Source organism: Urocampus carinirostris, chromosome 1, assembly GCF_059441175.1.
Source record: "Urocampus carinirostris isolate Australia breed hairy pipefish chromosome 1, RoL_Ucar_1.0, whole genome shotgun sequence".
Classification (NCBI taxonomy): Eukaryota; Metazoa; Chordata; class Actinopteri; order Syngnathiformes; family Syngnathidae; genus Urocampus; species Urocampus carinirostris.
Genome location: NC_142349.1, coordinates 34,501,358 through 34,518,113, shown reverse-complemented (window position 1 = coordinate 34,518,113; position 16,756 = coordinate 34,501,358). Strand labels below are relative to the sequence as shown.

The window sequence follows — 16,756 nt, the reverse complement described above, 5'->3', positions numbered from 1 at the left end:
TATAAAATAAAACACTGAAATCAGGGGGTCTGTTTATATGTGCATATTTGGTTGTGTTACCAATGGCAAATGTTTGGCATCACTTGGGGATGAGGGTGGGGGGAGGGGGTGACTTATGCAGGAACAATTACACCAACGGGGGAAACATGAGTTCATAATTTACTGTAAAAACTGCTGAATTTTGGTCTTTTTATTTGTAAAATTATTTTTGCGATACACAATGCTTGGAGAAAACAAAAAAACGTCTCAGACATTAACCAGAAATGGGGAAGAAAACTGTTTGAAGTCAAAAGACAAAATTGATATGGAGTGTCTTGGCTGTGCTAGTTTGCAAGCCTTTAAGATTGCACAAGCCATAAAATATAAAAGATTTACCGCTTCAACAAGTTGGCGTACACATTTTCTTATATTATATCATGTGGCTAGCAGTTTTAGGGAGTCTGCTTCTATGTGAGCCTATATGGTAATTTGCAACTAGTTACTTTCACAGTATGCTACTTTAGTGTGTCAGTAATCTTTTGAAGTAACTAGTAACTAATTTTTTCAGTAATGCGCCCAACACTGTCATTGAGTGACATAAAGTGACAAATGGCTGTGTTATGATTTCGCGGGGAAGAAAGAGGGCAAGGTGTTCAAAAACAAATGGCATTTAATAACAAATTTATCAACTAAGTCACAATTGGTCAAAAACAAACACAAAACTAAACTAGAAACAACAAACAGACCCCACAAATCAGAATGGGGAAAAGGTGATGGGGATTTTGCTGGCGGAGAATAAATGTGGAAAACACATTAACCCGACCATGAAAGGACCCAGCGAAAAGCACTCTTTGCCCCGGCCGAAAGGAGTCCCCCGGCCACTTTAGCTCACTGCCCCAACTGCGAGGAGATTTACCGGCTGCAAGGAGAGTCCCAGGACCTTAGTTCCGTGTCTTGGGCTTCGTTTCCTGGCTGCGAGAAGGACCCCGGCCACTTCAGCGTCCTGCCCTGGATGCAAGGAGAGCTCCTGGCCACTTGGGCTCCATGTTCCAGCAAGAACCTTCAGCCGTCCCGTAGTAGCAGCTTCTGTAAAAAAAATATTTTGGGCAGTCCAGTATTCAGCCCTTGAGGGGGAAGTTATGTTAGGGTTCCATATCTCCTTTTACACACCTGCTCCCAATTTTTCTGAACCCTTTAAACGGACATGTTTGATCTGCACACCTTGTCGGATCATTTTCATTCTCCACTTGAATTTTTAATCTTCGTTTTTTACCATCACCTTTCCCAGTCCATCCTGCTCCCTGAGGTTTGGTCTTTGTTTTCCGGTTCAGACAGTTTATTTTTTATTTTTGCCCATTTGTTTGTTACTTGGTTGATTTATTTTGTGATTAAAAATTATCATTTTTGAGCACACTACACTGCTACCTGTGATTGGGTCTACTGTAATATAACAGGCTGCCCCAGGACTGAGTAAAAATGGATTTTGAACTGCTTTTACACAATGTGAAAGAAAAATGACCTGTTTTAACTTCCCGCACTGATGCTTTGTAAATACTTTTAAACTAGTCAGACAATAAAAAAAACAATCTAGTGGTATTTACACATAGCTTATCCTCACTAAGTTTTTCCCACAGGATTCGTCCTTCATCTTATCTCCTACTGGCTTGTTTCTATTTTTCCTTTCACCTAAACAGAATCTTGCTCGAAAACGTTTTTCAACACATTAGCCGAAGCTGGCCCCTGTCAAGGTTGTGAGGCGTTTATGAGAGTATGGCTCGCCTGAGGGCTGCAGAAAAAGGGCAGCAAGTGTTTTCACCACATTTATGTGAAAAAATGGCCTCTCAGCAGGCACTTTGCCCATACTAGGAATTCAGCTTGCTTATACAAAACATTACGTGTTTGTAGATGTTACCTTTCTCTGCAACTTCAAACAGGGTACAAGTGTAGTCGTCTTTGCACTAAAGGGACCTAGTGTATTGTTGAGTGCCTCTTAGTAGCCTACTAAAGAAAATGTAATTAATTAAAAAACAATTGATTTAAATAATAAGCGAAAATACATGAACTATCATATAAACATGTTTTTTTTTTTTCTAATACTCGTAGGTTGAAAAATGTGTATTCTTAGTGGCGAACTCTGCAATTTGCCCATACGCCTTCAGCTCCAGTCTGAATTAATTATGCGATGTTTGCGAACAAACCGGCTCTTGGAAGTGAAATTCCCCATTTTATTTTAAGGACTCGGTTGGATTGTGATTTGGGCCGACTCCAACCCCTGCCACATGTGCGGTTCCCTGGGTCTGGACGTCGCAGCTAAGCGTGACACATAAAGCCTGTCTTATGTAAATCTGAGGTAATCAAGACTTGCTTGAACAGAAGATCAATGACTCTTGGATAATAATAAAAAGCAGAGAGAGAGAAGCCCAGCCAGACCCAAAAGGTAAAGATTGACATTTTAGACCTGATTGGCCCGAAATTCTTTGGCTTGATCATATCTCTAGGCTGAAAGTGACGGACAAAACATTTTCCTGCTTGCTGGCTTCAGAGTAGTCTGACCTTTAGCTATTAAATAAACACAGTATTATTTCCCTGTTTAACAAATACCGCACCATGTCTTTGTAAGTTCTTTTGAGGCTAAATAAACTTCCCATTTGAATCAACTGGTTGTGCTTGAATGCTTTTCCAAAATACACGTTCTATTTGCATGATTACATCCACTCAACCAGGCACCGCAAATAGAAATTAGAGTATGAGACAATAAAGTAAAAGCTACCTATTTTTTATCTTGCAATCAAGAGGTTGCAGGTTCGATTACCGGATCCTCCGTGTTACATGTCGAGGTTTCCTTGGGCAAGACACTGAATCCCTAATGCCCCCAATAAGCAGGTCGTTGCCTTGCATGGCTGACGCTGCTATCGGTTGGTAAGTGTGTAAAAGGGAAAACTGTGAAGCACATTGTAAAGCGCTTTGGGAGGTCTTCTTTTACTTGAAACGTGCTATATAAATGCAGAACATTCATTTACAAAATTTGCATTATTTGCATAGGTTTGGCTAAATTTTTAAAGTAAGATAAATAATATTACGTCATGTTTTTAATTCTTGATTACTTCCATGCTTCAATGCCTCCGAGGTATTGTTTTAACGTGAAAAAAAACGAATATACATTGTCGTCTATTTTTATATATACAATTATTTTTAATCACAAGCCAATATATGACGCAAATGACTTCCTTTTAAAAACAGGATTCCACATTCGTTCCAAGACTGCAGACCTGCACACATTTGAGCTTACACACACTCTCATGCACAAGTATGCAGCAAAAACATGCGGACAAGCAGGCCTTGTTAGCAAAAGGAAGTCATTCAAGTCTGGAGCTGGATTTGAACCCACGACAGGTTCCCATGACATGAACTGTGCCGCACAAGCGCTAACCACTGCGCCGCCGTGCTGCCCTTGGTAAAAGATACATTTTAATATTTAATTCCCAACAGTGGGTACAACAAATCAGAATCATTGGTCTTACTATCGTCCTCAGCCATGAGGCGAGAGAATCGCTCGCCTCACTCTCCATCTGTAGACACTCAGCACAGTATTACTTGGAACATGATTGATACCTGTCAACTCAACCTGTCAAGTTTTTTTTGTTCGTTTTAAATTGTGTATATAACAATTTTGAACAGCAATTTTTATATTTTTTGAACTATTTTTTTCTTAGACCGATCTTGTCTTGCTTCATTCTGCTTCAACCCAGATCGTCTCAGTTACTGGTCACAGATGACGACAACATTGTAGATTGCTAGTGTTGTTGGTGTATTCTAGTCTGTCATACTGTGAGTAAATAGGTGTCGCATTGCATTTGTAAAGTTTATTTTTGCTTAATAAGGGGGATTGCCATCATTAAAAGGGAAGCAATTGGCTGAGGTTGCTAGGTTTGAGAGTATGTGGAAAACTATATCTGCTTGTTCCTTAATGCAAACTTGAGTGTTTAAATCTGTTGACTGACTGTATTTAAATAGACACTGAACAAATGTAGAGATCATGACACCCCCCCCCCCCCCCTCGACTCCACCAGACTCAATCATTTTCCATAATAACGAACTGAAAAATCGATCAATTAAAGCTAAAATAGAAAAAAGGTCTAAAGTATTACTTCCTTCATTATAAATGCTAGACACAATATCATGCAATGTCAGATTCATTTGAGTGAGAAACCGTGAGCACTTCCTGCAGGCCAAATAAATGAAAAAGGGTCAGGGCTTAATAAGGTGGAGGGGTGTGGAAGAAATGCCGTATTTATTTGTGTATAACGCGTACCCCTAAAATGTTATTAAAAATCGGTATACAATTTTGTTTGACGACCGAATTTTAATCTCAAATGAATAAATATTTAAGGCAATTAGACAAATAAAGGTGTTTTGCTAAGTGATGGTATGTTTTCTAACTGTCCCCAAATGCAACCCCGGGTACGATCGAGGTTGACATGTATGCTAATGGTATTCATCGTTTTCATAATATACAGTAATGTGAAAAGACACTCCAAAAAATATCAAGTTCAATTAGAAAGAACTATAACACTGAATAAATATAATTACTTATTATTAAATGTATTTATTTGGGAATACAAGTGAGCCTGTGCCTCCCCAGCCTGCATGTCACAGCCAGTACTAAAGTTTAAAAAAAAAAACTTTAAAAAAAAAAAAACTTATTTTGTCACATCGATGTATAATTTTCTTTAATTTACCGCCAACTAGTGCCATGCGATATTTATTTGATGGGGAGGGGGGGGGGGGGGGTGATTTGCCCTGAGTATCGGTGACTTGACGGAATATGAATTTGTGACCTTGTTGATGCGTGCCAGAAAAGCTGATAAAGTGCAAGTTACATTGTTTAGTAATGGCTACAACAAAAAAGAAATCGTTTCAACAAGAATAATTTAATCTAATGAGACGTCAGAATAAATTCCAACACTTGAGTCATGCGAGTTTCTGTTTAGCTTAGCATTCTGTCATCTGCGTCACAGGTGAGTCATTTTGTTACCTGTCGCAACAATGCGCTTGGCGGAACTCAGTTCGGTTGATTTTAGTGCTGATAACAGATATCCTCATTGTCAAAAACAAGACTTTATAAAGTAGCACCGAGCTAATTCGGCAAAGTCCATCAGCTGCCTGCGTTGATGATGCGTTTTGGCGCTCGGAAGTTGGATAAATGCTGCAACCCCGATGGATGCTTTTCCTGAATTCGGGTCATCTTCTGTTGTGGATCAATTTAATTTCAATCACAACATATTCTTACAGGAAACCAGTCAAATCAAAGTGTTTAACCCAGAGGTGTGCAAACCTTTTTTTTCCGTGGGCAGAAACAGTAAAAACTGAAGGATCCAAAGGCCTATTTGACATTTTTAAAAAAAACGAATTCTAAACAAAATTAGCGAATTTGATTTAAAACAACTCAATATGGTTACTTTAAAAACAAACAAAAAAATGAGTGTAAAAAAAGTTACCGTTATAATTTGTAAAAAAAAATGTTTTATTGTGAAAGTATTTCTGTCTAGTCAAATGTAATTCCGCTGATTTTCTGCTTTGAAGATTTCCTGAACTGGAATATTATTTAGCAACATAATACTTATCTTAAATAGATAGATAGATAGATAGATAGATAGATAGATACTTTGTTCATCCCCGAAGGGAAATTCACATTTCCAGCAGCATCCCTGAGCTGAGAACAATCGAGAACAATCGAAAATAACACGGGAGCTGCTGGAGTGGCTGCCATTCGTGACGGCGCCGGAAGAAAAGATTCAATTTGAATCATGTACAAACAAACAAACAATTGAATCATGTACAAACAAACAAACAAACAAAATATTCATGTTTCAATAAGTGGAGTGTTAATAAAATGGGGGGAAAATAATACTGATATAACCAGGTAAAACTAATTTTAAGTTACCTGTCCAAATGAATGTTGTGCCATCTCACCTTTCCCACTCTCTCTCCTCTCACCTTTCCCACTCTCTCTCCTGCAGTTGACTTGCTGCTGCTCGCTCCTGAAACTAATACTTACCTCTTTGTGTATTGTGCAGTCCCTTCTCTAGACAAGGTCTCAATGTACATTGAATATTACACCACCAGATGTCGCTATATTGTGAACTCTAACTGAAAACGTATGCTCAAAAGCACAAAGGAAGAATGCAAACTACAGAGATTCAAGGTGACCAACCACACCATTTTTTTTCTCTTTTTTTGTCAAGCCTTTTTTGAGGTTTTTTTGGGTACCTGTAGCAGCACGATGTCGGACAATGACGTCCTCTCACTTAGAGTGAGCTTCATGTTGTGTAAAATGAATACAAATTTAGTGACCCACGAGTACTAAAAAAATGCACGTATTAACAATTGCTTATTCAAACTATTTTTTTTAACGAATTAAGTTTTTTTTACCACCAGGAAGCGCAAAATAATAAACATGGTGTCTTAAAAGGACATTAGCAAAAATAAACAAAATACATGAACGATTATATAAACGTACATTTAGAAAAAAAACTTGGGTCAAGATATTTGCATCGAGTTTACATGTCAAGATTTTCACCTAGGTGGAGCAGACAAACTGTAATTGTCTGTCACTTGCTTCTACGAGTACCCAAAAACCTCGCTGAAAAAAATGTAAGAAATAAAAGTTGCAATTTGGTCTTGTTGAGTATCTGTAGTTTGTATTCTTCCTTGTGTTTTTAAGCACTCATTTCTTGGTTGACTACATACTACACTGTACATACTACCTTACCGGAGAGCAGGGCATTACACATTTTATAGTGTTCCTATAAGATAGGGAAAATATTTGCTACTACCATATAAAATAGTTATGCTAATTTCTATTTTATCATTTTACTCACAAAATGATTAATAAATATAGCACACTTCAGTAAAATAAGAAAAAATATACTTAAAATGAGCAAATATATATTTTTGCATTGTCAAATTTAAAAAGCAACAGGGTGTGTTCAACATTTTTTAGTACAGTGGTACCTCTTTAAATGAGCTTAACTCGTTCAGGGATCATGCTCGTAGCTCTAATTGCTCGTGTAATGAGCACATTTCCCAGATAAATAATTTAAAACTAATTAGCCTCAAAGCGAATCCAAAATAGCTATAAAACACATCTTCCTGATCACTAAAAACACATTGAAATAGTAGTTGGTGGGCGGTTACTTGAATCCCCTAACCAACAGGTGTCAAAGAGGCGGCCCGCGGGCCAGATCAAGCCCGCTAAGGGATTGAATCCGGCCCGCGAGACAACACTCAGAGAAGCGCAAGAGAAAAACAAGCTGCAGGTTGAAATAGGTCAATTTGATGTTGCCTAAGCCAGGTGCCTCCAACAAAGACACTGTACTTGTATTTATATTTCTCTCTCACTCTCCCCCCTTTTCTCATACTCTGTCTCTTTCACGCTCTGTGTCTCTCTTTTTCTCTTCCTTTGTTGCACTTGTCTCTTTCTCTCTCTGTGTCTTTTGACTTCTTTTGCTCTAACTTCCTTTTTTCCTTTTCTCTTCCTACCCTTCGCCTTTCTTTTCCCCCTTTTTCACGACTTTTTATCTTTTGTTTCTCACGCTCTCTCCCTCTCTCTTTTCATTTCTTTGTCCCGCCCTCTCTCCTTTTCCCTCCCTCTTTCTCTTTTTTCGCGGAAGTTTAAACACCTCTGGTTAAATTCATGCAGAATGCCATTCCCTTTTTTTGCATAATTTAAAAGAAAATCTGTTAAAAAAAAAGTCTGTACAAAAATGGTCTGGAATATCCGGTCAGCTGTACGTGTGGATGATGCGGTGGCGTTTGAGGTGGTGCATAAGGATGAACGTCTTGCCACAGTCGGCGCAGTTGTACGGCCGCTCGCCGCTGTGCGTGCGCTGGTGCACGCGCAAACTACTTTGCTGAGTGAAGCGCTTGCCGCACTGCACGCAGCCGTACGGCTTCTCACCCGTGTGCGTGCGGTGGTGGATGCTCAGATGCGATGAACACTGGAAGCCTTTGCCACACACGGTGCACCAGAAGGCCCGCTTGCGTTTGTGGCTCTGCTGGTGTAGCTTGAACTGGTGCAACCGTGAGAAGGTCTTGCCGCACTGCCCGCAGGCGAAGTTCCGCGCCAAGGGGCGTTGGCTCACCTGCAGGCATGAAAATGGGGCAGGGCTTAAAAAGGTGGAGGGGCGTGGAAGAAATACCGTATTTATTTGTGTATAATGCGTACCCCTACAATTTCATTGACTTTTCCTCAGCTCAGACCAAGCATTGAAAGTAACAAACGGTGTTGAATACATTCGGCCATGATTCAAATCATTTATTGACAACTATGAACACAATACCAACATAATATTTTCAATGCATGTGTTTAATGTCCTTTAACTCACCAGGACCACAAAAGAAATGTTCCTCTTGTTGTGCTTTTTTGCTTTTATTTATAACTTTAGGGACCATTTTGTTTTCTCTAATACTTCAAATGAAATCAAATGTAATAAATTGTTATTCAAAGTGCTGCATAAATCGTTCAGTGTAGAAAAAGACACTAAATCGCCTCCTTCATCCCAACCCAACAACCCGGAAGACAAAATACAGACACACAAAATGGTGAAAATACAGGAAAAACACAATAAACAGTAATAGAAATAAAATGTGATTATGACAAGGCACAGACTAACCATGTGAGGAAAGGGACCTGAGAAAAGGTTATCCACACTAATAGAGATGGCAGCAGATGGCCTCGGGATTTCAGCCATTTAACCAAAGCTTACCAATGTGGGCCTCCAAAATGAGGAAACAGTAAAGTATAACAATATAAATCAAAACAACTGCAAAACAAAACATGAAAATGCAATGTAAAAGTAAATTATGATTAAATAAAAGATTTAAAGTTTAATACATCAAAACTAAATAAAAAATGAGCAGTTAAAAGCCATATTAAAAAAGTGGGTCTTGAGCCTCCCATTAAAAGTAGCAAGTGTCCCCGCAGACCTGATGTCCTCCGGCAGACTGTTCCCAAGGTGATAACCAAAGTGGCTGTATGCTGCTTCACCATATGTTTTGGTCCTCACCCTAGTAACAGTTAACACACCACTGCCAGAGGACCTCAGGTACTGCGAGGGCTGATTTAATAAAAGCATATCAAAAACATACTATGGCTCCAAAACTATTAAGACATTTAAAAACTAGTAAAAGCACCTTAAAATTGATCCTGAAACGCACAGGGAGCCAATGCAGCGATTTTAAAATTGGTGTAACGTGATAACCTCCCAGCGCCAACCCCTCCCGGCCCACATAAGCACACGTGCTCTTGAAAAAGCATGCATCACCAACTCAGTGTTTCCTGAGATTGAAATGGGCGGATTGTGGCTATAATTTTGAATTTAAAAAACTCAATTTTGGTTACGTCCACGCGCTTGGCGGGTCCGTGGCCTGCTTTGCGCAAAAGGGTGACGGAATCCACAGCGCTGATCCCCCTCAAAGAAAAAAAAATTAAGAACAATTACAGGTGGTTGTTTTTTTTTCAAAATAAAAAGAGAGAAGGCCTTTTTTTTTAAAAAATCCTCACAAAAATATGAAAATTTGCGTTTCCTTTGTGCTCAGTCCCTCAAATCAAGTTAATTTGTCAGGCTTGGGCTGGTTCGGATTTCAATACCCGCAGGCCAGATCTTACCTCTAAACTACATTAACTTTCATCCAAACGTACCCCTTTAAAACGCCCGATTCACTCTGGGAAACCTTACAATGTCCCTCTCCCTACCACAAAGCATTTTCTCCATAGATGTATACAATTCACGTAGGTCACCCTTTTTTACTTCAACATGGTAAATTTCCCTGAAATGGAAGAGATTTTCAAGCCTGCACCTGCTGGTTGGCTGATGTGATCTGCAGGGATGCGGTCGGCGTCCCAACCGACGGCGATTCCGCGTGCGGACGCCTCTGCATGATGGTTTGCTCGTTGCAAGGGTCTGACGGAGGTCCGTTTACAAAGGCGAGCGGGGGCGGCTCCCTGGGATAGGCCACGTCATAAACACCGTTACAAGAAGGCGCCGACTTGCGCGGATGCTCCGGAAAAGAATCGGAGTACTCGTCCACCACGCTGGAAAAATCTGGGAAAGCTGAGTCGATGTCGTCCCCCTCAATAATAGATGACCACATCTGCTGGTCCCGCTCATCTAGGGACATCTCAGCCAGTTGGTTGGGTTTGGGGGCAACGATTTGGCACCCGTCCCGGCTAAAAGCTCCTAATGCCGGCTCCCCCTTTTCAGTCTTGACCAGCATGTGAAGGCAATTTACCTCGCCAATGTGCCCTCCCGACGTAAACGAGCCAGTAAAATCAAAAGACATCTTCCGGTGGTCCTCAATTGATCTCTCAGACAGGTTCTGGTACCGTAATGATGGACCTGCAGGTGCTGGATACAATATGGCAAAATTACAGTATTATCCGCACTATTAGGCGAACCAAATTAAAAGGTGCACCCCCCAAAAAGGGCTTCTATAGTATACTTTCCATATTTTCGGCACATTGAACTATAAAGGCACACAGTAAGAGCTACCTTATATATTCATGTTGCACATTTTATCCACTTAGGGTCTACCGTATTTTACGCACTATAGGGCGCACCGGGTTATAGGGCGCAGCCCCAAAAAATAGTTTTTGGTCCTATATCTTCCATAGATAAGGCGCACCGGATTATAAGGCGCTACAATGGGAACGTCGACAAAACAGTCAGATGATTCAGTCCAACTGATTACCCCCTTAACATTCCCAAAGCTTGCAAAGAAGCAAATACGTGTCGTAGACACGTGCGGATGCGGTGTCCGTACGATGTCACTCAAATGCATCATTTCAAATATCATTCGGAAGGTTAAAGTCTTGGGATTCAAGAAATGCCAAACATTTCTTAGTTTCTATTTTCTTTTTCGCTCGCAACTTTACTGTGCATATGACAATAAACACTTGGAATTGAGTTTAATTCACTCAACTCATCACAGCAACATTAAGATCGTTCTAAAACAAGATACCGGGAAAATATAAAGCCGCATAGCTCACCTAAGTTCTCACGTTCAATAATGATACGCAATCATGGTCTTCTTACAACCGTGAGTGAAGTAAATCCAGGAGAGTAAATTATTTGCAAATACAGACTAATAAAACATGTTTCTTTATGGTGTACTTTAGCAAGCTTGCTACGCCATTGCTAAACTCGGCCAATTACAGGGTTTGTTTTGGCCATCTAGCCAATCCGAGGCTCCGAATAACTTCAGCCAATAGCGATCGATTTAACGGATGATTGACACATCTTTTTCGGCCAATTGCAGGGTTTGTTTTGGGCCTCTAGCCAATCCAAGGCTCTGAATAACTTCAGCCAATAGCGATCGATTCAACGGATGATTGATACATCTTTTTCGGCCAATTGCAGGGTTTGTTTTGGCGCTCTAGCCAATCCGAGGCTCCGAATAACTTCAGCCAATAGTGATCGATTTAACAGATGATTGACACATTGGTTAGCCAATGAAACGCCGGTATATAAATCCCAGCATACACCGCGGACTACTCCACGTTCGGGGGAAAATCGAGTCGGCGGCTGTTGCGTAAGTTGCGAGACATTGTGATTTAATGTTGATCCATAAATAAGACGCACTGTATTATAAGGCGCATGGTCAGCTTTTTAAAAAAATTAAGACTTTTAGGTGCGCCTAATAGTGCGGAAAATACGGTATATTAGTGAAATTGTTGATCAGACAAACAATGTAGCTGACCAAAATCAAAACACTGTATGCAGTGGAAAAGGAACCCGGGTTGCTGTGGTGAGAACAACGAAACCCACCCACTAGACCACTAGTGTTACAGATGACATACAAAAAGGCATTCGATTTTATCTCATTATCACACATTTCTTACTCAATGTGCCAGAAAGGAATGTTAGATGATGGAGAAAACGACGAGGGAAATAACTCTTTCGCGTTTATTTATCTTTTAAGACGAAATTTCCATTTTCTCAAATCCTTAACATTCGGTTCTGGCACCGAAAGTAAAAATAGTGTGATAATAAAATACCATCTAAATGCCTTTCTCGTATGACATCTAATCTATACAAAATCATACATGGACTTTCCCCCTCATATCTTTCAGATCTGATCTCCCCCTATGTCCCGGCCCGAAGCCTTCGTTCCGAGAGCGCCGGTCTCCTGGTGATCCCAAGAGCCAAGAAGTGTTCCGCTGGTTCGAGAGCGTTCTCCATCCGGGCACCGGTGTTGTGGAATGCTCTTCCCCCTGAGATCCGATCTGCAACCTCAGTGGAAATTTTTAAATCTAAGCCTAAAACTCACTTCTACTCTATAGCATACAAATAACCTCAACTTCTTATATATAATAACTTGTGAAGCCCTTAGAGACTAGTTGTGATTAAGAGCTATACAAATAAAAATGACTTGACTTGACTTGACAGGACATCTGTATCAAAAGTCTTCTGGTGGTTAAGTGTCGGCGCTCTGACCGCCGCAACTCGGGATTGATTCTCGTAGCAAAGTTTCAATTGATCAGTCATAATACGGTAGTACACCGTAAAACCAAGTATAGTACAGCACATGTATGCATACTGTTTGCATTTCAAATCATATCCACTGTATTTTGCTGTATAGAAGGCCTCTTCGAGTTATAAGGCGCTAGTATTTAGCATGTTAGCATTTGGCTTGTGTTTCACTGACCAGAGCTGGCAGGATTGCTGATCCACAAAACCTCATCCAGACTTTCCTCTTTGATGCAGAAGGGAGTGTTGACAACTTTAACTTCAGGACACTAAACAACATACAAAATAAGGTAAGACAATTGCTTTTACTGTAGGCCAGCGGTGGGAAAACTTTTTGAGTCGCGGGCCGCAACAAATGAAATAATTGGGGCTGGTTCTTAAGACCATTCCAATTTTTCCCATTTATGAATAAATATATATGAATCTACATGTTATATTTTGTATTATATTTGTTTTTAAGGTTAATATCATGAAATTGGTTTTCAAATGCTAACAATTATCACTTTCCAATGCATTTGGTCTGTTTTATGCACTGAATTCGATATTTAGTCTTGTAGTATTACTATAGTTGTATTTTATCGTGTTTTTGTAGCAGGATATTTGTGGTGTTTCCGTCATAGTACTTTTGTAGTATTTCTGTAATATTGTTGTATTTTTCTTCCGTATTTCTGTAGTAGTATTTCTGTATTATAACATTACTGTAGATGTACTTTTGTAGTATTTCTGTATAGTATTTTTGAAGTAGTACTTCTGTAGTAGAACTTCCTTATTATAGCATTTACACACTAGTATTTATGTAATAATCCAGTACTATTTTTTTTCTTTTCAGAATAAAAGCTAAATTTTATATGAAGTCCCTGTTTTTAGCACTAAATGTGATATTTAGTTTAGTTAGTAATTTTATAGTATTTTTTTAGCATCTATGTAGCAGTATTTTTGTAAAAGACACACGGAGGGAAAAGGGAGACAAAGATGGCACTAAAAAAAACTATATTCTTGAATAAGTATTTTATATACTATTAATAATATTGTCATTATACTTCGACCGTTTTTTTTTCGCCAGACCAGATTAAAATTCACAATTTGTGTCTTTTTGTGTGTAACAAATTTGAAAGTTTGTTCTTCTTTTTCATAGTTACTTTGTTATTGCAATGAAAAGTAAACATTTTTAATTTACATTTAGTGGTGTCGTGCCTTTTTTCAGGGATTCTGTGTTGTTTGACTTTCTGAGTGTAAAAATGGTTTAAAATAGTTAAAAGTTCCCCTGTAGAGTCAAAACAATGAACACTTGTAATTTGTTAGAAAAATTATTTTCTAAATTAATTATTATCTAATTTCATGCATAATGCTAATAATGATTGTTAAAATTATTAAAAAAGAGACAGTTCTCCACAAAGAGTTGGAATTTCACCCCCCCCTCCCATCTAGTCGGCAGCTCATATCTCAGTGCAAAGTAATGGGTTGCTAACAAAGATGAAAACCATCACAAACTAAATCAACCTCAGTTTGAGGTTTCATCAGCTGAGCAAAAGGGACAAGTTGAGCAGTTACACCGCCACAAGTGGAGAGTGTTAGCTTCAGTGTTAACGCTAGCAAGGATGCTTTTTTGCATTACTGACTGTGTAAAGGTGTCTTGTGTGACTAACCTCGATTTCTCCTGTTGGAAGGTGAGAATTGCTTCCTTCGTTTCCACGATCTACCAAATTTTCTGCAAACCACAGAAGCACAAAATTTGACATGTTTTGGTCCCCAAAAAATGGTGAATGTAAGTTTTCCTTCGTTTTATGTGTGTTTTTAAAATAAATTAAAAAACGATATAATTTATCCATCCTTGATCCAATTTTTTACCGTGCATCATTCACGTTGTCAAATACAACACTCGATTCGCCAGCAATACTCTTAAAAGCTTTCATTCAAAAAAGAAGCATCCATTGGAGTACTAGTCAAACATACATGAACTATCCAACCAATTAAAAAAAAATCATAGGTAGAGAAATTTGTATTCCTTTAACATAGTGGAATCCCTACCTAGAAGTCGCCGCCATGCTTGTCTGGCATCTTGCTGCGCTCTTAGCACTAGTTTTCATTCACATTTGATCAGACAGTGCAGTGCTACCTAGTGGTCAAATATACTCAGAGTTTAAAGCTTGGGGGTGTTTATATGTACCTTCAAGCAAAGAGCATGAGAACATTGAATATCATATCTCATCAAGGTGATATTCTCCCTACCATATAGCCTCGCATCCAAGCCGGATTATCATCTAAATATAAAAATACTCAAATCAGGGGGTTCTAAGCACATATTTGGTTGTGGGTCACGAGTAACGAAAGGTAGGCAGCAGATGCGGAGGTAGGCAACGTGAACAACAAACGAATCAATTAAAGGGGCAAACTTAAGCACACAAATTTAAGTCAACTTGTGCTGAATTTTTATGTTTGAAAGGACTTTTGCAATTCACCATGCCTTGAGAAAAAAAGAAAATGTCTTGGACTGTACCTAGAAATGGAGGTCTTTGAGTTGTTTGGCGTCCAGAGATAAAATTGATATGGAGTGTCTCAGCTAAGTGTAAGCTTGCAAACTCTGAAGATTACACAAGCCAAGGAATACAAAGGGTCCACATGTTGATGTACATGTTTTCTTCTATCTTTTGTTATGTGGCTATTTTAAAACCACTTTAGGTGTCAGCTTCTGTGCGAGTATATGGGGTAATTGTAACTTGATAGACTTTTGGAGTAACGTGCTACCTTTGGGTGTCAGTAATCGGGCAGGTAATCGAGTTACTTCTCAAATGAAGTAACTGTAACTATTTATTATTTTTCAGTAATGCGCTCCGCACTGACCTAAACACAGAATTTGATCTCAAAATTTGAAATATTAAGTAACAAAAAAAAGCCAATATTCCATTTTCTTCTGACTAAGGATGAGAGGCGGTGCTCGTTACCTAGGACTCGCTGCATCTGCGCGTTTTTATTCTCGAAGGCGAGCAGCTTCCTCTTCAAGATCTCGTTCTCGTTCTGTTTCTGCGAGATTTCCAAGTGCAGGAGGGCGCTATTGTCATCGACCAACTTGCTTATTTCAGCCACCGCCGCCTTCACCAAAACCTCCATGATGGACGAAAGCTGCGTTTGAAAAGCGACGCACGCCATGTCTCCTTACACTCTTCAAGCACACGCGCATGAGATAAAAACAATAAATGGGGGGATTCTAATAGCTAAACGTTGCTTAAATGACACAAGGATACGGTGGAAAAATGTCCCATCCCTATTACCGAAATCACTTCCGTTAAGGGAGCGATTTATGGACGCTCAACCAATAAGCGCACATGACGTCAGAAAATTATGTAAACAATGTTGACGTTTAGAAATAAAATTGTTTTTTTTTAACGACATGATTAATATTACTGCATACGCAATGTGTACAGTATACATATTTTTGAAAAATCCGAACATTTATTTCGCTTGAAAAAATAATAATGAAAACATGACTCATAATGTTGAGTAAAATAAATCCATTTTGCTTTTAAAGACCTGTCGGGAAGCATTCAAATATTAGATTAAAAATAGACTATATTGCAACTGTAACTGGTTTTAAAATAATAAAACCACCACCACTGCTTACAAAGTGTGGTACATGAAGTGACTAGGCCATAAAAACAGATATTACCTAAACCAGCTTTTTTCGACCTTTTTTGAGCCTAAATTGACTTTGAAACGTTTTTCATATGTGTTTACCGTGGCTCAGGAGGTAATAAGGCTACTATTTTTGGTTTATAGTGTTGGGATTTTACTATATTTTAATCAGTTTTACTGTATTTTTATCTTGCCTTGTGATTAAGGGCTATACAAATAAACATGACTTGACTAGAAAAACAACGCAAAGTATACTTAAAATGAGCAAAAAATGTTGTTCTCTTGGAACAAAAAAATGTTTTATAACATTCTAACTTTTTCGGTTTGGTAAAATAAAAAAAATAAGTAAAATCACACACACACACACACACACACAGAGGGAGTCAGCCATGCAAGGTGCCTACCTGCATATTGGGGGCATCAGGGATTCAGTGTCTTGCCCAAGGACACTTCGACATATAACACAGAGGAGCCAGGAATCGAACAAAGTAATCTGCTGCCACCTACTGATATGGATGAACTTTCCAGTTACTCTGGCAATTTCCTGTAGCACATTAGTGGTTGGTTGAAAATCACTGACCTAAAAAAATGTAACTCCATCCACTGTGAAAACTAAT

The 16,756-nt window shown here is 39.0% G+C and overlaps 1 protein-coding gene across 6 annotated transcripts; it reads right to left on the bottom strand.

The window, feature by feature from the left end:
- Nucleotides 1-923: 923 nt before the first annotated feature.
- On the bottom strand, nucleotides 924-15,774 carry LOC148374438 (uncharacterized). Of its 6 annotated transcripts, none has more exons than XR_015850535.1 (7): nucleotides 15,452-15,774; nucleotides 14,156-14,217; nucleotides 12,688-12,778; nucleotides 9,841-10,388; nucleotides 7,940-8,123; nucleotides 5,015-5,227; nucleotides 924-1,065 (listed from the first exon to the last, which is right to left on the bottom strand). XR_015850535.1 is itself a non-coding variant. In XM_088336455.1 (5 exons), exons 1-5 carry the CDS (start codon nucleotides 15,654-15,656, stop codon nucleotides 7,764-7,766), a joined length of 1,266 nt encoding a protein of 421 aa, XP_088192581.1. In that variant the 5' UTR covers nucleotides 15,657-15,774; the 3' UTR covers nucleotides 5,084-7,763. The 6 variants fall into 6 exon arrangements, 1 of the variants encoding a protein (XP_088192581.1); XR_015850536.1 differs by having other exon boundaries at nucleotides 929-1,062; XR_015850537.1 differs by having other exon boundaries at nucleotides 982-1,103.
- Nucleotides 15,775-16,756: the final 982 nt, after the last annotated feature.

What these genes read in the sequence shown, in the direction of transcription:
- LOC148374438 (XM_088336455.1), bottom strand. Translation starts at nt 15,656, where the DNA reads ATGGCGTGCGTCGCTTTTCAAACGCAGCTTTCGTCCATCATGGAGGTT. An exon ending in GCAGATGCAGCGAGTCCTAG is followed by an intron (nt 14,218 to 15,451) that starts GTAACGAGCACC and finishes TGTGGTTTGCAG; the next exon opens with AAAATTTGGTAGATCGTGGA. An exon ending in CAGCAATCCTGCCAGCTCTG is followed by an intron (nt 10,389 to 12,687) that starts GTCAGTGAAACA and finishes TATTGTATCCAG; the next exon opens with CACCTGCAGGTCCATCATTA.